This window comes from Sinocyclocheilus grahami, unplaced genomic scaffold (genome assembly GCF_001515645.1).
Source record: "Sinocyclocheilus grahami isolate Dianchi unplaced genomic scaffold, SAMN03320097.WGS_v1.1 scaffold159.1, whole genome shotgun sequence".
NCBI classification, from domain to species: Eukaryota; Metazoa; Chordata; class Actinopteri; order Cypriniformes; family Cyprinidae; genus Sinocyclocheilus; species Sinocyclocheilus grahami.
Genome location: NW_015505338.1, coordinates 516718 through 539784, shown reverse-complemented (window position 1 = coordinate 539784; position 23067 = coordinate 516718). Strand labels below are relative to the sequence as shown.

Sequence of the window (23067 nt, the reverse complement as noted above, 5' to 3'; positions counted from 1 at the left end):
CCCCTTTCTCAAATCGAGCCGATCTCAGTCACACAGACAGGCCCCTCCCATGATAGTTTGATTGAGAGTAGCGTTTCAGGACAGACTAGACTGGCGTCTTACCTTAGACCCGCCCTGAGTGAGCTGTCATCATCAGTCCACCATTGTTTCACCACCGGAGCAGACATAGACAAGAATGACACCTAAGCGATTGAGGTGTTCTGTTGTTGGATGTAATAATGAACATAGCAGTCGTCATTTACTCCTGACATCTGAGCTGCTGAAGACGCAGTGCATTACGTTTGTTTTTGAGGGGAATGCTCCCCCGATCTACATAAATGCGTCTATGTTCGCGTGAATCATTCGTGATCTAGCTTCATCTACAGAAGAAGTGAGTGTAAGGTTTTTTTTTATGAATCTTTGCAAATCGCCTTTCCTAATAATGTGCTAATTATCAAGTTTCACGATGAATGCGGCTAAAGTAAACAGTCTCTCTGAGAGAAGCTCGGAAGAGAGGGGCGGGGTCAGCAGAGCTCATTAACATTTAAAGGAAAATGCTACAAAATGGCGTGCTCTGTAAATAGCTGTTTTTGACAGGGTTTTTTACACTACCATTGAGAAATTTGAACCAAACTATGTTATAGACTTTTCATTAAGACCCTAAAGAATCATATCAACTTGTGGAAAATGTGCATCCTATGATCCCTTTAACAACCTCAGCTGCACCTTGCAATGCCTCACAAACCACCCAGAACACTGTAGCAACCACTTAGCAACATACTAACAACCACTCAGAACTTCTTAACAACCATAAAACAACACCCTTCAGCTAGCAATGCCCTAGCAACCACTCAGAAAATCTTAGAAACTGCACAGTAATATTTTAACAACCACTCAGAGCAGCGACATCTGTTTTAGCTCACCAAATAAAACTTTTATTTATAGTAGAAGATTTCCTGTTACACCTCTACAATCTCTGAGAGCTTGATTACATCCAAACCACAAAAAGCCATTTGACAAACAAACTCTCATTTAATATGAATCAATCCGTTTTCTCCTTGGCTGCCCTCATCTCAGGTATGAGTGTGTTTATTTGGGTAAGACCATCTGAACACTCTAATTACTCTAAACCAAATCACATCCTCGGCAGGATCTGTTGAAATGTTGATGAGATATCAGACAACACTTGAAGTCACTTCACTGCAGTATTAAAGACAGGTTAGTCCTTGGAATGTCCTGAATTTTATTGGATGCACACAAAATCTATGGACAAAATCTAGACGACGTTAAGTACAAGATGATGTGCAAAATGTGAAAACGTGTGATCAGTCAAGTCAGCTGTGAAAAAGCTATAAAAACTAGAAATGATTGTGAAAATATTGGTACACTATCATTATTCCAAAGCTAAGAACATTTTAAAACACAAAAGACTAAAAAGTGCTCTCTTTTGTTTCCTAAAAGAGGTAAAATGATAGTAATGTAATTTCAATATTCTGGAAAATGACAAAATTAATCTGCATAAAATCTGTAATAAGCTTTCAACATAAAAAAAAAATCCTAAAGTTATTAACAATGCATTAGCATACACCCAAAATCCAATAGCAAAATGCCAACAACCACTCAGAATATCCTAGCAACAACATAATTCCTTAGAAACTGCACATTGGTGTGCTAACAACACTCAGAGTATCTTAGCAATCTTATGACAACACCCTGCAGCTAGAAATGCCTTAGCAACCACCAACAACACCCTAGAAACCACAAAGTAAACAGAACACCTTAGCAACTGCACTAGCAACCACTCATAACATCTTAACCATCGTTTAACAACACTCTGCTGCTAGCAATGCATTAGCAACAATCCACAACTTCCTAGAAACCAAATGTTAACAATCAAGCAGAACACTTTAGCAACTGCACAGCAACATCCTAACAACCACTCAGAAGACCTAACAATCTTATAGTAACACCCTGCAGCTAGCATTACCTTAGCGACTACTCACAACTCCTTATGCCGAGTTCACACTGCCCGATTTTTCACTGGCTGACAGGTTTTGCGAAATTGCCGACAAATGCCCGAAATCGGAGGCAAATCGGTGCTCGTTCACACGAGTGACAATCACGCAGAGTGAAATATCAAAGACGCGATCTGAGGGAATCGCCGACACGTCGCCGACGCCTGTGAAATACGTGGCATGCTAAATATCTGGAGCTTTCAGCGATTCACAATCACGCTGTGTGAAATGAGTTCTGACTGAAAAACACATTGGCGATGACCTACAGCCAATGAGAGACCAAGATACAGGGCAGCGGGAAGTTCGGGGAGGAGTTATATGAAACGTAGTTTGCGGGCCAGTGTTGCCAAATCCGCGATTGCCACCGGTTGTTTTTTATGTCAGCAGGTTGAAGCAACCCCAATAACGTGATATTTAGGCCCTGGAATATGAATTGTACCAGCAGAACCCTGCCAAAATTTTTTTTTTTATTTTACCCCCCCAAATGCCCCCCTTGAAAGCAATTGGGCTATTTTCAGGCTAGTTTTGAGTAGTAATTGGGTGGGTTTTGTAGCGAAAACCTGGCAACCCTGCACCAGACAGAGCTGTCGGCGATTCTTCCTATTGTGAAGTCATGCAATGTGAAACCCCCTGTCGCCGATCCATCGTGCAATGTGAAAACAGCAGCAACTGAATGCTACCCCAGATAGTCACGCAGTGTGAAAACAACGGCGATCCGACGAGTTTGAAAATCGTGCAGTGTGAACTCGGCATTAGCAAACACATATCAAAATGTATATAAAAAACAATCACACAGAACACCCTAACAAATGCACTTCAGTGCATTGACAACCACTCAGAACAACTTAGCAACTGCAAAGCAAGATCTTAAGAAACACTCAGAACATTTTAATCTTGTAACACACCCTGCTTCTAGAAATGCCTTAGTAATCACCCACAACACCCTAGCAACCACATAGCGAAATGCTAAGGATCAGACAGAACACCTTAACAACTGTGCATCAGTGCACTCAGAACAACATATCAGCTGAAAAGCAAGATCCTAACAACCACTCAGAACATCTTAGCAATCTTATAAAAACACCCTGCAGCTAGCAATGCCTTAGCAACTACCAGAACTCCCTAGCAACCACTCAGAACAAAAAAAGCATTCAAAACCCATTTTAATTCCATAATGTAAAAGTTTAATCTAAAATTATATTCAGCAAGGAACACCTTAGCAACTACGCATCAGTGTGCTAACAACCACTCAGAACAACTTAGCAACTTTAAAGTAATATCCTAGCAATACTCTATTAAAAAGAAAATCTCGTAACAACCTCCTGCAGCTAGAAATGCCTTAGCAACCACCCAGACCTCCCTTACTACCACGGCAATTTTATAAATCACACAGAACCCCTTATTAAGTCAATGCAAAGACGAGAATAGATGTGTATTCACACCGGGCGATATACGCCTCAATCGCATCTTCCGTGCAAGTTGAAAAATCCGCACGACACCTTGTCACACAAGCCAATCAGCGAAGAACTTATTGACATGTCCAGTTGTATCAGAAAATAGAGGAGAGCATTACATGATGCAATGTTTTTATTCAAGTGACTGACACAAAAACATCCCGCAAGTAATCTAGAGAGATAACGCAAATCGAATATTCTATTCACGTTTGGAGTGCACACACTTTTAGCAACTATGCAATGCATTAACTGCCACTCAAAACAACTTGTACCCTGCAGCTAGCATTGCTTTAGCAACCACCCAGAACTCCCTAGCAACTACTCGGAGCAACTTAACAACTGCAATAAATAAATTTAAAAAAAAATTTTTTTTAAAGCATTTCCAACCCATTTTAAGTCCAAAATGTGCCATTTTTCAAACTAAAATGATATTCAACAATGAAAAAGGGCGGGGTTTAATTTTATTAATCTTCATTGATTTGTATTCCGTCAGACCTAAAATAAAAAACTGGATCCTAACCAGTCAGGTTTTAGGAGCGGCCATTCAACTGAGACTGCGCTACTGTCAGCCATAATCGCTTCATAAATAAAAATTAATGAACAAGCTGGGGTGGTTGGCAAATCTGGCATGCGAAGAGAAGATGATAAATACCTGAAGGTAGGTGTGGACGTAGGTTTTTCGTTTGGTTTAATTTCAAAATAAAGACTGCAAAAATACTTGTGATAAAAGACTCGTGAATAAGCGAGAAATTTTGCTAACCTGAACTCCACCGCACTGACAGAAGATATATATTCCACCTCACTGCTAAATTGGACAGTAAGCCCAATTAACAGAATTCGCTGAGTGCTGAAAAGCCTCTGTGAATCCAGAGAGAATCCATATCAGAGCTGCTACAACATAAAGATAGTTACTCACAGATTTCTATATGACATTTTGGATTTTGAATTCAAAATTCTTATTTCTGTCGGGACCACTATCGTCAAAATGATAGATACTTAGCATAAAGTTTGGTTTGGCGGTATGGTTCTGTTCTGGGCAAAAAACCTCCCTGCCCATCCATGCAGCCTGTCATGAATGAGCAGGGAGAGCAGAACCCCCCACCCCCCTAGGGTTAACAGAACTAAATATATTTCTGTCAGGACCACTATCGTCAGAATGATAGATACTTAGCATAAAGTTTGGTTTGGCGGTATGGTTCTGTTCTGGGCAAAAAACCTCCCTGCCCATCCATGCAGCCTGTCATGAATGAGCAGGGAGAGCAGCAATAATAACCCCCCTAGGGTTAACAGAACAGAACAAGGCAGATATCATTAATATACTCAATGATATTTAAGTGTAACACTTTATTCAAGATAAAGGAGTCTGATTAGCAAGGAATATCAGAAAGCTAAGTCCTGACTGTGGCGAAAGGTGGAGCTGGGGATGGAGGAGGGTAATTTGCTCCGAAGCAAGCTGAAAAGCTGCTGAATAATACTGAATACAGCTTATATAGGAATGCCGCGATAGGTGTCGGTGTCTATAGGTAGATGTGATCAGCTGAGAATCAGCTGATGCAAGCTTGACTCACGTGACCTGGAAGAACTAACGCTAAAGCTTAATTTGACATAGCAGGTTATAATACTGTTTCTTCTGTTGTGTTCCATGAATGAGGCTCAATGTCCCTATCAGTAAATGTACAGTAAAAGAACATTCATTATCCGCCTAAATTTGTGGCCATAAAGCAACCACAGTGAAAGACTCTGCCAAACAGCTCTGAGCACTGTTGTTTTTGCCAACATACTGACCTCTGCGCCAAAGTCTCCTTGGGAAGCCTTAGCACATATCATAAGAAGTCTTTCCCTCTAGCTCTTGAGGCACTTCACACTCAAAATGCTGTGCTTTTTTTTTTTTAAATAATTATGCGATACATTTAGCCAAAACATTACAACATGCTTAATCTCCCCTCCAACTCTATCTCACAGGAATATGAAGGTATTTATTGAGGTGTCGATTTTGTATGAATTTGCACAATGTGAATTGTATGGAGCTCCACACATGACATGCAGGAAAAAAATATATATTGTGCCCACAGATAGAATTAATTCTCTGTGAGGTGTAGGCATATTATACAAAATCTAATGAATGAGACCGTGCAAATTAGCTGCCAATTTGCCAAAATGTTAAATAGAGTTACAAATTGCTATGAGATTGTGTTGTGCTTTCCTAAAGTCAAAAATGGCATCTATTTTCCTTCTATAATGCGATGTATTTCAGTATAAATAGAACATTAAATATATAAAAAACATGGTGGGATTGTATTTATTTTTTCCATCTGAAATTGACTGGATCATGAAAGGTTTAAAAAAATAAGGATGAAGTCGAAAAAGATGACTTTTGAATAACTGACAAAACATTCTGAATCAAGCTGAACGACTCAAGCTGACGAATCATTCACAATAAAACTAGCCATTTTTATATTATATATTGCATTTGGTCAATTTTCAGTTTTGTACACATAGGTGTATTTATCAATTTGTTAATACAACTGATTTCAAAAAAGTCGGTTGAATTGTTTTATGGAACCACTTCAATGTTTTTTGGTTTGATGAGTCTTTAAGGTAACCAAACTCATTATGAAATTAATCTTGGTGCAATGATTCTGTGAGATGAAGAACCGCTTGGGCTGTTTCATTTCATTACAGATCCTGCCAAACAGCCATGAGCAAAGACTGATTTTGCGGACCAGTTCAATAGATTCATTAAACAATGCAACAAATGGTTTGTTTACAAATTGACCGTCCCTACAAGACTTCTCACACTTTTCTTAAGGAGCATGAAACAATCATGAGGTTATTTTGTTGACATACCATAGGCCCCATTAAGCAACCCCAATTACTTATCATGTCAGGTTACACCTTACCATCTAATCTGTGTCCTAAAAGTCAGGCTCCAATAATTGGCTTCACTCACTAATGAGGGAGACATCTGGAATTAATCTTCTTTCCTTGGGGCACATCACAATTTGTTTTGCAAGACATTTGTGTGAAAAGTGTCTCAGAGACACAACATCCCCGCTGTTAAGAGACAATTGTGTTATTTACATATTCATTTATTTGAGAGGTGAGCTACTTGTTGGGGGAAACACTGCGAATTGCTGGTTTGAAGCCATCTCATGCAATCGACTTTGTATAGTAGAGATGAATGAGTAAAGCAATCCAAACATTGCTTGTTTTTAAAAATATAATCTGTAAACACTGACGAAACTGACAGGTTGTTATTAGTACAACCAAAATAAGTCTTAACAAACAACACTTCTGTTTACTTATGCAGAGACTGCTTTGAGTTTTTCAGGACTTTATCTTCAAAGACTTTGTTTATTGTTTTGTCAGACTCACCCGCTTCTCTGGAAATCTGCATGAAGGCCTCGACTCCTTTCTCGCCGTAGCTTCCCTCCGAGGCCACTGTAGACACGTAGTTCCACCGCATCAGTTTCACTATGTCCACCATGGCTTGCGCCTGGAAGGAGTCGGGAGGTACGACGCGAGAGAAGAAATCATATCGGCGGTCATCGCTCAGCTCTGGAGCGGTGGAGGCGTAGCTGATCTGCGGAATCTGAAACAAGGTGAAAAGAAGGCGGTTAGATTCACTGTCGCTGCGGTTGCTAAACGGAGTTGGCCCAATTTTTATTTCCGTCAGCTCTTATAAAGGAAAATGATGCAGTATTTCCCGCCGTGATTCCGTATTGAATGTCAATTACTCAAACATTCATAGGCAATTTTATCTGCCGGCTGTCTTTTTGACGGTCATAATATGAATGCTGATCTACTGTGGGTTTTTGCAATTAAACTTATATAAAATGGAAACTGAGACAAAGCTGCACTGATTTTGGATCTCTCTCTACTGACGTAAGTGATTCTTACATAAATGGGCTAATGTAACGCTATTGGATTTTTTCCTCAAACCTTAATTTTATTGAACAGAATGTATTTTTTCTTAAATGTATGGTTGTTGAGTGTCACTGTAATTTGTGTGTTCAATGTTGCGCTGGGTTGAAATTTTTGGTTGTAAAAAAGTTGGTAACACTTTTACTTGTAGTCTTTATGTATAATGCATATATAATAGAAAATTGTGGTTACAATTATTTACGAAAAGATATAATGGATTACATTAACATATATTATGAATATCATTCAAAAGTAATTGTAAACACAGTTAAAAATGTATAATAAAATTTGCAGATTCCTTGTTACATGTGAAATTGGCTGTTTGTTATGTGTTTTAATGCATTATACTTTCTAAAGGTGTAACAATGAATAAATAAATGCATTATAATAAATTATATTATAATAAATATAAAGAAAGGGAGAACATGCAAAGGTGCATTACAGCAAAATTAATGCATTAACAATATTTGTATAATGCATTATATGTAAAGGCTAGTGTCACCAAAAAGTTTACTTAACATAACACATGACAAAATAATTTTCACATACAAAAAAATAAATATAAAAATGCATTTTAAACCCATTTACATTGATGCAAAAATTAGACCTGTTATCTTCATGTTAAGAAGACCCAAAATTATAAAAAATTTTGAATATTCTTGACAACAATGATTAAAATTATGATTCTTCCAGTTGAAGAAAAAAATAATAGCAGCAATTACATTAATACTGAAACATATTGAATACAATCAAAATACAGTATCTATATGCATTTTTAGTAATGTCACCCAGCCCTAATTGTGCCTGACTATATGGTAAAGCATAAAGACCAATCCGCTGCAGTTTGGCATATGCATAATACAAATTTGGTGTTTGGCAGATATCAGAAACAAACAGAAATAGACTTTCACATCACCCACCAGCTGTCGGTGCAAGCCGCAGCACCACATTTATCATCTTGGACAAGCTGCATAATATACTCATTGTTTTTTCAGTTATGTAATGAAACAGCAAGTGCCACATTTAAGTCGTTCACCTCAGAAGAGGTCATGTTGAGAATATACACAAACACTAAAACGATCACTTAACACCATTTAGCATTAAATCGCACCGATTCTACTCCCATGTCCTCCTAATATACAGTCAAGGATGACTTCAACTCTGAAATGTGATGATTCAACCTCTCGAAAATGGTGAACTATCTCCTGGAACAAAGCTTGTTATGAAGTTATGAAAATGTCCTTGGCTGAGGCAACAGACCCCAGATGATCATCAATGACGGCCAACAACATTCGGGCTATTTTCCAGTGTGTTCAATACCCACTTGCTTTGAGTCAAATTTCAGTATTAAGGGGGACCTGGATATGTAAATGTCTTCACACAATTTAAGATAAGCTAATCTTCAGCAGCCCTCGCTAGCAAGCTAACAATATCCCGTATTATCCACCAAAGCCCAGGCATGTTTTCTATTTTCTGACAGATGCTTTGTCACATCTTCTGCGTTAGAAGTCTTGCACTCAAATTCTGAGCAATTCACAGTTATATTATCAAGGCATGCAAAAGAACGCTGTGCCCAGGCTTCATGTGACATTTTTCTCTGTTTACTCAGTAAACACAGTAAAGTAACCTTGAAATGACCCTCAAAAGGCTAGTGAACAAAAATAAAATGTTATGTTCTTTTCAAGTACATATCTGGGGGAAAAACACATTAACATACCAATATGAAAGACTTTATGGGAAAGTCAATGGGACACTTGGAGTGAAAAAAAAAAACAGACCTGGAACTGGTGAGTGAATTGAGAAAATAAACTGGCCATGAATAATGATTACGGATCATGGAACTGTATTAAATATGCTAATATTCAGTTAAATCAGCTACTAGTAGTACTATATAGCTACTAGTACACACAAACACCATCCTAAAGGTCAACGCTCCAGTGGGCGTCTAAGAAATTCAACATATCCTTTGAAAACTTCTAAATGAGTTTGACTTGACTTGCGCTCAGGGTTTTCTTTGCAATTATCTTCATGCTTTTTCTCCATTTGACACAGGTCTGGGATTACTTGATCTTTGACCAAGTCGGGCCAGATGAATTCTTCTCAAAGTTAATTCCCTCCTCTGAAGAGGGCTTCCTGCTCGACAGCCAACAAACTTTAGCCAAACGCTGTTTTTTTCAATTAGCCTTTTGATCTTGCTTGATTTAATGGTGAGCTAAGCTTTTCCATTAAATCATTTGGCAAGTAGGAAAATATATAAGGACAGAAACATGGGGGTGGACGTGAGAACTGTGCGCTTTTGAGAAAAAAACACCAGCGTATTTAGTGATACATAAGATGAAAACACAACAGTAACGATCATGTTGCATTGAAAACAGAATCCATTATTATTGCATTGAAAGCTCTGTGCTGTATTGAACAATGTGTTTTCCTAAAAACTACTTTGCAAGCTGTCAGTTTCTTTGCTAAATCTTTCTCCTGGCATGCAACTATATTGGCTCTCGCAGCGTGAATGCAATTTTTTGGAAATCTCAGAATCTTTTGGAAAGAAAAGGGGGAACAAAGCATATTTATGCACTGCATATTAAACTTTAATTGTGTTATTGCAATGAAGAAACAAAATACAGCAGGAGAAGGACAAGGAATTATGGGGAAAGGGAGAAGGAATGGAAGCTAAAAATGTGATGAGGTTGGTTCAAACTTTTATATATATTATATAAGTTGTGGAAATGTATTAGTTAAAAGATGTGGGGAAACCTTTAATAAACCTGCATTTACCAAAAATATGACTTCCTGTCAGACACCCTGAGACACTTTCATGAAACCAACTCACAAACTTCACAAACAACTTCTTAATTGTATTTTTCCTAAAGGTAATGATACAGCTTTCAGTTTTTGCAGAGTTACCAAGTTTCATAGTTAAAGCATGAGTCAGTCAGAAAGCGACTATATACATACGACTGTTTTTGTTTGTTATATGGAAGACATTTTTGCACTACCTTCACCAGATGAAGCAATTACAAGTTGCCTCTTTCAACTCAAGTCAAGGTCCTGAAGCAAGAAGTCATCATTCAAACAGTTCATTGACACTTTAGAAAAAATAAGGATAAATTGTGCATGGTAGGTAGCAAATTATAAAATCTTTTTTTGGTACAACAACATTGAAAATGTTTTGGATGTAAAGGTGTACTTTGTAGACATTTTCTAACCTTTAGAACAGAAAAGCCCTGTATGTGGAAGCTAGCCAATGATAACAGAGGTAATTTACATATGCAAGTCCTAAATTTACAGTAGCCTGATTAATTACCCTATTTAGTTAAAATTATTTTGGTAGTGTTGGGTCCAAATCGACCTTTTCATGTCCGTCTCGAATCCTATTGTTTAACCAATTGAGTTTGAGTGAGAGACGTTTATTAATGTCTTTTTATCTTAATTTTTATATTGCTGCTTAGTTGTTTTTAATCTTTTAAGTTGCACCTGACATGGTTTCGCCTGTACTCATGAAAATTACAGGCCTCTCTCATCTTTTTAAGTGGGAGAACTTGCACAATTGGTGGCTGACTAAATACTTTTTTCCCCCACTGTATATATATATATATATATATATAATTCGTTTTATTATCAGTGCTAAATTCACTCAAAGTTGTTTATTATCATATGAACCATGTATGAAGTACCAATTAAATCATATTTTAATGCTTCTCCACAGACAAGACTTAATAGAATATTATTGCTATGTACAAAAATATACATTTGCAGAAATAATAACAAAAATAGCTATTTTACTATATTTATATATTATTTATTAATATTTAGAATAAGCTTTTATTTGTATGTTTTCAGTTTTCATTTTAGCTTGGGTATATAGTAATTTTAAGTAAAAAAAAACATTTTATTTCAGTTTTAGTAATTTAAGTACTTCAACTTAGTTTAACTTTTCATTTTTTATTAAGGTTTTCATGTGATATTTATATTTTAGCTTTATTTCAGTTAACAAAATCGATTTTTATTAGATTTATTTAACAACATCATCGTAGTTATGCATAGAATTATCTTCTAAACCTAGGTTTTTCAAACTTTTTAATGGGCCACTGCTGGCCAAATGGGTGCCCTAAGCAGAATAGTACTGTTGTGCCCCCTCCCACAAAAAAAACAAAAAATAAAAAAACACCTACTATAAGGGGTCAAATTAGAACTTTAATAAAATATAAAAGTAAATAAATAAATTGTAATTCAATTGTATTATTTATAAATTACAATTGTAGCCCTAGACAGTTACCTATGGCTATGATTTTATTAATACCGTTGTATGATTGATTTTATGGTCTCAAACATTCAGAAATCACACAAAATAAAATTAAGCAGTTTTACTACTGGATATGAAGTGGATATTTGAATTAAATGTTTGGTCAATATTAAACAAGGATTTGATCATCCTGTAAGTGTACTTTGGTGCCCTTTGCAGGCATTTGTAATAATATAAATTGTTTAGTTTGTATTACATTATGTATTTTAACAGTGTTATTCAATGCAACCATATGATTATTATTAATTAACCAATCATTACTGCCTCATTGTTTTAATATAATACATTTTAAGTCATGGAAACTAGAATATTAAGTCAGATGCGTTGTTGGTGGTGGTGGTGAAATTATTACCGATATTAAATCACGTTACTAACGTCAGCAGTCAAAAAAGTTTCACAGGATTATGAACGTTATCTGAAAGTGATGCACAGGCTTCATCTCAAGCTTTTTTTTATTTTTATTTGCTCTGCGCTGGACTGCTGATGTCTTTTCCCTGATATAGCTTAGTTGTCCATTAATTATAATGATCATTTGTATTCAGCCGCAAACATGAGGTGGGAGCGAGCACGGGCGCAGATGCGGGAATGGCACTGCGTTCATCATAAAATGTGTTTTTTTATAATTACTGTATATATAATATATATGTTAATGTTTAGATTTTTATTTATGTACTGTATACAGTATGTATATGTTAATATTAATGGTGCCCTATGGAAACTGCGTACTCTGCGTATAGGGAGCGGCGGTACTGTCTACACTGATGATGATCCTCTTGCAATTAATTTTCATGCATTTTCAAATACATATATAAATTGTATATTGTAAACATGAGTAAAATATTTACTTAGTGTAAATGTCAATAGAATAAAACAAATGCCATTAATATATATATATATACATATATATATATATATAATTTTTTTTGGAACAGTTTAGAACGAAATGTTAAATTTGGTCAATTTAAACTAGGTTCAAGGTAATTATAGTCAAATTATGGAGACAGTACATGTTACATTTATTTTATGTATTTAAAAAAAAAAAAACTTTTTATAACAAGCCTAGTGAGAGTCTTAATTTTTGGCTTTCTGAATACAGCTGAACACACAACATTGTCATAAATGCAATTCACACAATTATAGTTTCAGTTTCTCTGTTTCTTTACATTCATGTCAAGATGTACTGTGCAGTGACTGTAAAGTAGCACTGCTAAATGAAAAGTCTGAATCCGATGGAGGGCAAAACTTTGATAACAGACAGGCTGTTCCTCTCTGAGAGGGACACATTTCTATTGCCAGTGGAGAGAGAGACAGCTGGTCCTGTCACTGAGCCCGGCCATCCTGCAGTAGGTGGTAAAACTCCGGAGAGGGATATCATTTCCAGCTCAAGCTAATTACTGAGGCTGCATGCTCTCATCGGACTGTGAATGACATTGATGCAGAAGACATTTAGTTTTATTTCAATGTCCTGTTTGTGAGTTTAAATACACATGAAGTGGGTAAATAGTTTATTTCAAATTTATTTTCTACACTATTGTGAATAGTAAGTCTCAAAGACAGTCCCACTGCTAATTTACGATGATATTATAAAGATGAAAATGTAAAATAATTTTAAGGCACACAAAGCCTATCAAGAAAATGTCTATATTTGATAGCAGAAATATAAATTATAACATTTTTAAATAAAGGCAATTATATATTGCATAAACTAAATGATTTAAACATTTTAGTGACTTTTTAAATTTTTTATTAAAAAAATTCCTAGTATGAGGGTACTGGACTAGCATTAGTATTAGTACTGTTTTAGTACCAGTACAGTAGTATAAGACCACTATCAGTAGAGTACTAGTATCACCATAATGTTATAGGACTGATGAAGGTATAGTAGTATAACATGAGTATTATTACCTTACTAGCATTAATATAGTAAAAGTATCAGTATAGCGATATAGCAATAGCATTAGTAACTCCTGTTTTACTCTGTACTGAAGCCTGATTTGTTCACGTTTATGTAGCTGCACAAACCAATGGCGCTTTAGCCCGCCAGAAAGGGCAGAGCCGACCCCTATATAAGTTGGCTCAGAGCGCCATTCATCAGATCATTCTCCTTCAGCGACGATGAACATCTCTTTGCTGACTCTGGAAGAAGCCAATAAGAAGCCGAGGAAGAAGAAGCTCCAGCTCTGCTCGCCGCTGTTGAAGACGCTCCTGCGGCCATCCGGCACTTGAAGAGCAAGACAGAGAGCGAATTTTCTAAAGAGCAAATTTCAGCGCATGTTGTTGCAAATGTTGTGCCGCGAGTGTAGCTCGTGCAAGGATCCCTTGCATGAGACGGACGGGCACAGTGTGTGCGTCTCATGTCTCAGCAGTGCCCATGCAGAAGCTGCACTCACTGAAGGCTCATGCTCCCATTGTGAGAGTATGAGTCTTTCCCGTCTCCGCTCGCGGATCGCCTTTTTTCACGAAGGCGGTCGCCCTCGTTCAGCTTTCCTGTTTCCTTTCTCTCCTAAGAGAAAGAAACAGCAGAGCAGCGGGTCCTTCTCAGTGGGTTCGAGCAGTGTCACGTCGGCTCAGCGCCCGCATGCTGCACCCTCTCGTCTCGCCGTTGTGTTTCACACAAGAAGACCAGCGCCCCTCGTCGGCTGTGAGTGGCTTGGTCTCTTTCAGTGCATCTAAAAAGGATGATATCAGAGAGGACATTATCGCCGATGACTCCATGTCCTTGGCAGCATCTGATGCAGAAGAGTGGGGAGGTTCTGGCGGGGAGCCCGAAGTCCTTCCCCCTCAATCAAAAACCAAACTCATCTGCATCCTGTCAATGCAGGTGAGTAGAGGATCTGGGCCTCGAGTGGTCGGCTCCGGAAGAGAGCTTCAAAGAGCTGAGCACAGCAACAGACCTGGCTCTGCACGCCACAAAAGCAATGGTGCAGGCAATCGGCAAGACCATGGCCAGTTTGGTGGTGCTGGAGCGCCACCTCTGGTTAAACCTCACTGAGATCAGGGACGCTGAAAAGATGGCTTTCCTCGACTCACCGGTCTCACCGAAGGGCCTGTTCACCCTCAAATTGGTTCAAGAGATCTAGTCAGTCTTCGGGAGGGCAGAGGTCAACCTCTTTGTCTCAGAAGACAACTCTCACTGCCCCACATACAGTACTTCTCGATACAGCGAGATGCTCTGGCCCACAACTGGCCTAGGGCTTGCCTATACACATTTCCCCTGATCGCCCTGATTCCTCAGGTCGTCAGGCGGATCAGGGAGACCAAGTGCTCTCTCCTCCTAGTGGCCCCACTCTGGAGGAACCAGGACTGGTTCCCAGAGCTAGTGCAGCTCTCAGCAGCAGCCCCATGGCCCATTCCGCTGAGGAACCTTCTCTCACAAAGCAGCGACTTTCTCGCTGTATTGTTGATGTGATAGCCTTGGCTTACGCCTCAGAAGGCTTGCAGTGCCCTATAGGTGTGAGGGCTCATTCCACTAGAGGGTTGGCCTCCTCCTGGGCGTGGTCCAGCAGAGTTTCTATTGGTGAGATCAGTGTGTCCGTCGGCTGGTCGTCGCCATCCACATTTGCCTATATTCTATAACTTAGACGTCACTGCTTTACAGGCACGAGTTCTTTCAGTTTAATGTACCACTCTTTTCCCTTGGGTGAAGTTGGTTATATTAGTGATTCTCAGCCACTAGCTTGGGGCCCAATGTGCTCATGTTCTCAGGGGTCCTTATTAGTGCTCCGAGACTGGGCCCACAGAGCAGGATGTCCTGTATCTGCTCATAGCGCAGCGTGATTGGATGCGTTCCCCTTAGCGTATCACGCAACGGTAGAGAACGTTCGAAAGGGAATGCTGTGGTTACTGATGTAACCTCGGTTCCCTGAGATAATGGAACAAGCGTTGCGTCACTTGCTGTGCTATAAGCTGCACGCAAATCAATGACTGTCCCTTCATCTGATGAATGGTGCTCTGAGCCGACTTATATAGGGGTCGACTCCATCCTTTCTGGTGGGCTAAAGCAAGCGCAGCGTGATTGGATGCGTTCCCCTTAGCGTATCACGCAACGGTAGAGAACATTCGAAAGGGAATGCTGTGGTTACTGATGTAACCTCGGTTCCCTGAGATAAGGGAACAAGCGTTGCGTCACTTAATGTGCTATAAGCTGCACGCAAATCAATGACTGTCCCTTCATCTGATGAATGGTGCTCTGAGCCGACTTATATAGGGGTCGACTCCATCCTTTCTGGTGGGCTAAAGCGCCATTTGTTTGTGCAGCTACACAAACGTGAACAAATCAGGCTTTAGTACAGAGTAAGACGGGAGTTTTCCCCTTAGTGTCTCATGCAACGCTAGTTCCCTTATCTCAGGGAACTAAAGTTACATCAGTAACTGGAGCGTTTTCTAGCATTAATATTAGCACAGTGCTACTTTAAGTGTAGTAGTATACCACACACATTATCACCCTAGTAGTATTAGTATAGTAGAAATATTGAAAATATATTGATCTAGCACTAATAATAGTACAGCACTGGTACTGGTAACTATATTAATCTAGCACTACCATTAGTAGAGTACTACTATTAAAGGTGGGTATGTATTTTTTCAAAAACGCTTTAGAAAACGTTAGCACAGTGCTACTTTAAGTGTAGTAGTATACCACACACATTATCACCCTAGTAGTATTAGTATAGTATAAATATTGAAAATATATTGATCTAGCACTAATAATAGTACAGCACTGGTACTGGTAGCTATATTAATCTAGCACTACCATTAGTAGAGTACTACTATTAAAGGTGGGCATGTATTTTTTCAAAAATGCTTTAGAAAACTGAGTCGGGCCGAGTATCAAAACAAACTTGTAGCCAATCAGCAGTAAGGGGCGTGTCTACTCATGATGGGGATGAGAGAGCAGTCAGTGCACAGGAAGGACATTAGCCGAGGCGAACGACGACAGAAAGATAGAGATGGCTGATAAAAAACAAAAGAGGAAAATGTCTGCAGAACAAAAGAAGGCTTACGATAAGGCAAGAAGTAGGACACGTGTAAATATCGGATCAGTTTTCCAGCGCTGGAGAGAACTCAAGGAGCGGGAAGGCCTGCGATCGGACGCCGTTGCTTTGTTTCTTCTCTATAGGTGAGTAACATTGGTTTTGCTCATTAGTTCACAGAACTAATATATGCTGGCTTTTACTTGAATATGCTCATGTGTCATAATCGTTGCCTGGGTTGTGTACGTATGTGTGGGGCAAAGCTTTCAAAATGGGGGGGAGACCTTTTTGGGTAGGGGCGTGTTTGTTTTGGTGATTTTAAATATCAACATTGGCTACCAGAAATCACTTACCTCACCTTTAATATAGTGGTCCATCACTAATATCAGTACAGTACTAATATGAGTACTGTGGTATAACACCATTATTATTGCTCGCTTGATATAAGTAGCAGTATAGTGATAGAACTAGTGTAAGTTTGATACTTGTAACAGTATATTATTCGAGCACTAGCATCAGTGCAGTACTAGTATCAGTATAATTGTCTAGCACTTATATTAGTCATGTTAGTACAAATTTAGTATTGCATCACAGAAATCACTTACCTCACCTTTAATATAGTGGTCCATCACTAATATCAGTACAGTACTAATATGAGTACTGTGGTATAACACCATTATTATTGCCTTATTAGTGTTCGCTTGATATAAGTAGCAGTATAGTGATATAACTAGTGTAAGTTTGATACTTGTAACAGTATATTATTCGAGCACTAGCATCAGTGCAGTACTAGTATCAGTATAATTGTCTAGCACTTATATTAGTCATGCTAGTACAAATTTAGTATTGCATCACTAGTATTATTTCCCTACTAGTATTTGCATAAAAGTATCAGTATAGTGATCTATAGCACTAGAATTAGTATGGTACTATTATCAGTAGCAATATTATTTTAGTATTGATGCAATGCTTATATAAGTATAGTAGTATAGCTAAATTATCCCTGCCCTAGTATTGTAGAAGTATTAGTATAGTGTTCTAGCACTTGTATTAGTACAGTACTAATACCAGCCAGCTATATTATTCTAACACTAGCATTACTGCAGTGTTAGTATTGGTATATTAGTATAGCACACGTATTATCACCCTACTAGAATTAATAGTGTGTTCTAGCACTTGCATCAGTACAATACTAATATCAGTAACTATGTTATTCTAGCATTAGCATTAGTGTAGTGCTAGTACATGTATAGTAGTATAGCACTAGTAGTATTACCTTACTAGTATTATTATTATAGAAGTGTCATTATAGTGATCTAGCAGCAGTATTAATATTAGTATCAGTATATTGCAGAACAGTACTAGGATCAGTATACCTTTCTAGAAATAATATTAGTATAGTAGAAGCATCAGTATAATGATCTAGCACTAGTAGCACAGTACTTCTATATGTATATTATTCTAGCACAAGCATTAATGGAGTACTAGTAGCAGTATAGTTGTCTAGCACTAATGCTAGTTCAGTGCTAGCATTATCGCCATTCTTGAATTAGTATAGAAGAAGCTTTAGTATAATACTAGTATGATTAGCTTTATCATATTATAATCAGCATTAGTACAGTACTAGTATTAGTAGAGTGGCCCAACACTAACATTAGTACAGAAGTAGTATGAGTATAGTTGTACAGCTGAAGTATTACAGCTCTTCTAGTGTTAGTAGAATGATCTATCACTAGTATTATTATAGTACTAACATCAGTAGCTAAAATATTGTAGCATTAGTAGTTTTAATAGAGTAGTCCAACATTGGTAGTATAATACTAGCATCATTATAGTGGTTTAACACTAATAGCAGTACAGTACCAGTGTGAGTGTAGTTGCATAGCACTACTATTATTGCCTTACTAGTTTGAGTATAGCAGAAATATCAGTATATTATTCTAACACTAGCATCAGTGTAGTACTAGTATCAATATAGTTGTCTAGCACTACAACTAGCTCAGTGCATATAGTTGTATAGCACTAACAATAGTATTAGTACAGTACTAATATCAGTAGGTATATTTTTCTAGTATTAGTAAAGTACTAGTTTTGATATGGTAGACCAATATTAGTACTACAACAATACCAGGGCTGCCCAAACTCGGTCAAGTATAGCAGAAATATCAGTATATTATTCTAACACTAGCATCAGTGTAGTACTAGTATCAATATAGTAAGTTGGCAAGTTGGAGCTAAACTCTTCAGGACACCGGCCCTCCAGGACCGAGTTTGGGCAGCCCTGAACAATACCATCATTATAATGGTTTAACACTAATATCAGTACAGTACTAGTATGAGTGTAGTTGCATAGCATCTATTTATGGGTATTTTCCCTTACTAGAATTAATATAGCAGAAGTATCACTACAATGATTCAGCACTAGTACTAATCTTGTTATATTATTCACATTATCACTAGCATTAGTGCATTATTAGTACCAGTACAGTTGTCTAGCATTAATACTAGTACAGTGGTAGTATAAGTAGTGTTACACTACTAGTATCTGTATATTATTCTAACATTAGCACAGTAGTATAGTACCAGTTTAGTTGTCTTGTATTAATACTAGTACTGTTCTTATATAAGTATAATAGTACAGCACTAGTATCAGTATGATTCTAGCACTAGCAATAGTGCAGTACTAGTACCAGTATAGTTGTTTAGCGCTAATATTAGTGCTTCAAAACACTCAGCATGAAGTTGTACAGACCTGGACAGGTTTTCTGTGAGATTAAACTTGATCTGCTTATTCTAATAAAAGAACCCAGTATTGTTTCCAAAGCAACTTGGCTATGATAACGCTCGGCTAACCAATGCCAGATGATTCCGGAACCTCCTGCCAACAGCCATATGACACATTCAGTGGTCGTTAGCCAGAGACTGCTGAGATGCCTGCCTGCATCAGTATTCACCAGACACGTACTACTAACTCAAGCTAGCCGTGCAAAAACCTCCAACACAGCATTTATTTATTTATTCTGTAGAGCACATTCTGGAACCAAAACCTCACACCTCAAATGTGTGACATCATGATGGAGAGATATACAGAGAAAAGGAGTGGCACTATGAGACAGGGAGAAATGAGAAGGACAGACTTCCTGCCAGGAATTCTTCTGCCATCACTGAACCATGAGGCGCTCAGGATGCTGTCAAGACTGACCACCGAGAACAAACTGTAGTGATGTATTTTAAGACAAAACACGGCACGCCATCACACTCCAAAATGAAAATCTGTTTCATCAGTAAATGACAAACAAATTGGAGTGCACCTGTACATAAAGATAAATTGTCTGCTTTATCATTTATTCTGTGTTGGGGAATAAACAATAGATCAGCACAGTGGTATAACACCAGCATCTGTATAATACTAGCATAAAAAAACAATATTCTACATATTAGGAAATAAAATATATAATTAATGAAAATTGTTTCCTCACAAAATTTGTGTAATGAAACTCCTATTGTGTGACTATGTTGCATTTCTTTGAACCACAAGTTAGTCAATCTCTCTTCCTGTCAGTTATTCTTATTCGGCATCCTGTAGGCTATGGCCAATTCCGTTCAAACCCACATTCATGAATCCAAAACGAGCCAATTCTTTGTATCAGTATTGTTATATAGCAGTATTACTGATGTCTGAATGCACCACGGGCGATTCTGATTTTGAAGTCAGTTATCATGAGATTGTACGGCCCTATAAACCACATTTTTTACCCAAGGATATGACTGCATTATGAAGCATAAACATAAAGCCTTAATGATATCCACTGCATTATATGCGACGTAATCTGATTCTGCATTTTCTTGCAATTTGTACCCAGAGGTGCTGCTTATTCGGTTCCCAGCTGGTTTTATTATTTTTGACCCTCCCTGCCAATCCACTGCAACAAAATGAGGTTGAAAATATAAATAAACAGCTGAATAATGCACAATATGAACATTATCTGCATCTGTTGATTCCATCTGAAGGCACGAAATGCAGCAACCCTGGCAAGACCGACACATTATTGATGACATGATATGATTTCACAATAACGGCGCAGTTTGGAGATCATCACTGCCTGCACTCCCTGAAATGGCATTGCACGGAAAAAGATAAGACAAACAAACACAATCCCTTCCCAACCGACCCTGAGGGGAATATTAGGGCTACGAGGCATAGCGGTGTATGAGTTACCGATGCGCTGGGTTCAGTTTATCCACATTGTCCTGTAGCTTCAGCCTTAAAGTCGATGAAGTAACCTGGAATTTTGTGTGTTGCTATGTTTTTGTGCAGCAAAGTGCATAGAGATTGAGCAAATGGACTGTAGCATTTGGGTCGTTACGGTGTATTACACAAATTCGGAGCATTTGACCCACTCACTTGCAGTTCTCAGAGGTTAAACACTCAACCAACCACCTTTTTAACCTCATCTTTGAGTCTTGCACCTTACACAATCAGGTAAATGTGACTCATGTAAACTTGTATTAAATGTATTTCCGAATGAATTGCTGTAATCTTAATAGTATAACATGCTACGTTGACATTAATAATACATTGCAATAATAATACAACCTGGCACATGCACTGTGACTGACTGAACCCACCTTGGATCCCTGAAGTCATTATAGTAAGTGAAGAGAAGTAATTTTGGCAGCGATTCACACATAGATACCCATTCCACTGCATCAAAGGCTTATTCAGCTTCAGCAGGAGTGGCAAAATGTCTGCCAGATATTTTTCTTTAACCTGCTGAGCTGAGTGAAACTATTCAGACTTGGCAACATGCTGTACTGAAGCATTAAAGTTGTATAGTTTGCATTAATTGTAATACCAATCTGGATGTTTAGGTTTAAACAAAACAAAACCATATGTTTTGCCTTATAAATAAATAAATAAATAAATGTAAGTGTCTTTGCACTGTGCAGTTAAATTATTTCCATGACATTTGATAACGTTTACCCCCAAATTCTCATTATTGTAATGCTAAACAAGTAATATGTTATTTGAGTAGTTTGTATACATATTTAATGAAATCTGTCATAAAAATAACATTTATTATTATTATTATTATTATTATTTAAGGGCTGTGAAAGAAAGAAAGAGGTACAAAATGCCAAAGTACTAATATACCAAATCTGCAATCAAATGCCAGATATGTAAAAAATAATTTCAAACACACATACATATACACACACTGTATATATTATATTTTTATTATATTATAAATTATTTATATACTATATTATACACATTTATTTGACACATTTTGAGCAATAAAACAATGCTCAAACAAATTGGACCACATTTGAATTATAAAAAATTTGCAAACATATGGTGTATTATTGATTATTGTGTGACCAATCAATCTGTATGTATAAGTCATTGCCGATAATAGCGCTTTGCAATTCTGGTGGCTGGGGGCTTGGTCCTGGATGCCAGGTCACTGGCTGAGAAGAGAACATGCTCTGACCCCCAGGGGGTGAAGTCGCCATCTGTGTAGCCGTCATTAAACTAATGAACCATGCTCCACAAACAAGAGAGCTAACAGAGAAACGCTAAGCAGAAGATAAGTGACGTTAGCTTCACTTTGTTTTTAGCTTGTGGTGATTAACAATCCGTTTGTTCGCCCCTTGTGTGTAACCGTCAAACAGTTTGTACTTATTCATTCAATTTGTCAATGATCGCAGCATTCCAGTTTGTTTGTACTACCACCAAGTAGCATCAGTTACAAGATAACATTGGGATTCTGCCTGAAGCGGTTGCATTAATGGCTTACATGAGTGCATGATTAGGTGGAGCAAGATAATCTTGGCCCCTTGGGGTCGGTGAGGTCTCTTTGATTTGGCTTTTGCCACCACGTTTGGCAATACGAAGAGAGGGCACTCTGAGCCACCACATGCATTTGATCTAGCAAGAGGATGGCCAATAAATTTCACAAGGGCTGGATATTGGACTCTTGATGTGGCGAATAAGTAGGGCCTCATCTGAATGTAAATGTGCCTCTGAAATGGCATTTTTGATGGGACTGGGGGACCCATGTAGGATTGATGTAGAATTCCAGAACTGCCAGTGATACGGAGGAAAATAAATGAAAAAATGGTTAGGATAACATCAACGGGTGCAATAAACTAACCTCCTCTAACCTGGTGATTACAGTCATCTGAAGATATATATACAGTGGTGGCCAAAATTATTAGAACACTAGTTTTTTGACCAACTAAAAAAAATCGTTGTAAGTCGTTTAAATCTTTTGCTGTAGTGTATCAGTAGGAAATATCAGTTTACATTTTCATCATTTTACACACAGTTTACATTTCCAAACATTGATTTTGCCAGTAATTGTAATAATCCAGTGAGATTTTTGTCCAGTGAGTCTGACAAATATATATATATA

At 37.8% G+C, this 23067-nt stretch overlaps 1 protein-coding gene across 1 annotated transcript in view; it reads right to left on the bottom strand.

The window, feature by feature from the left end:
* LOC107592838 (metabotropic glutamate receptor 7-like) overlaps positions 1-23067 on the bottom strand; it is a 128790-nt gene that overhangs the window by 70180 nt on the left and 35543 nt on the right. Inside the window, exon 2 of the mRNA XM_016282407.1 lies at positions 6824-7040. Within this exon, the coding sequence (XP_016137893.1) occupies positions 6824-7040 (217 nt within the window). The remainder of the gene's footprint in view (positions 1-6823; positions 7041-23067) is intronic.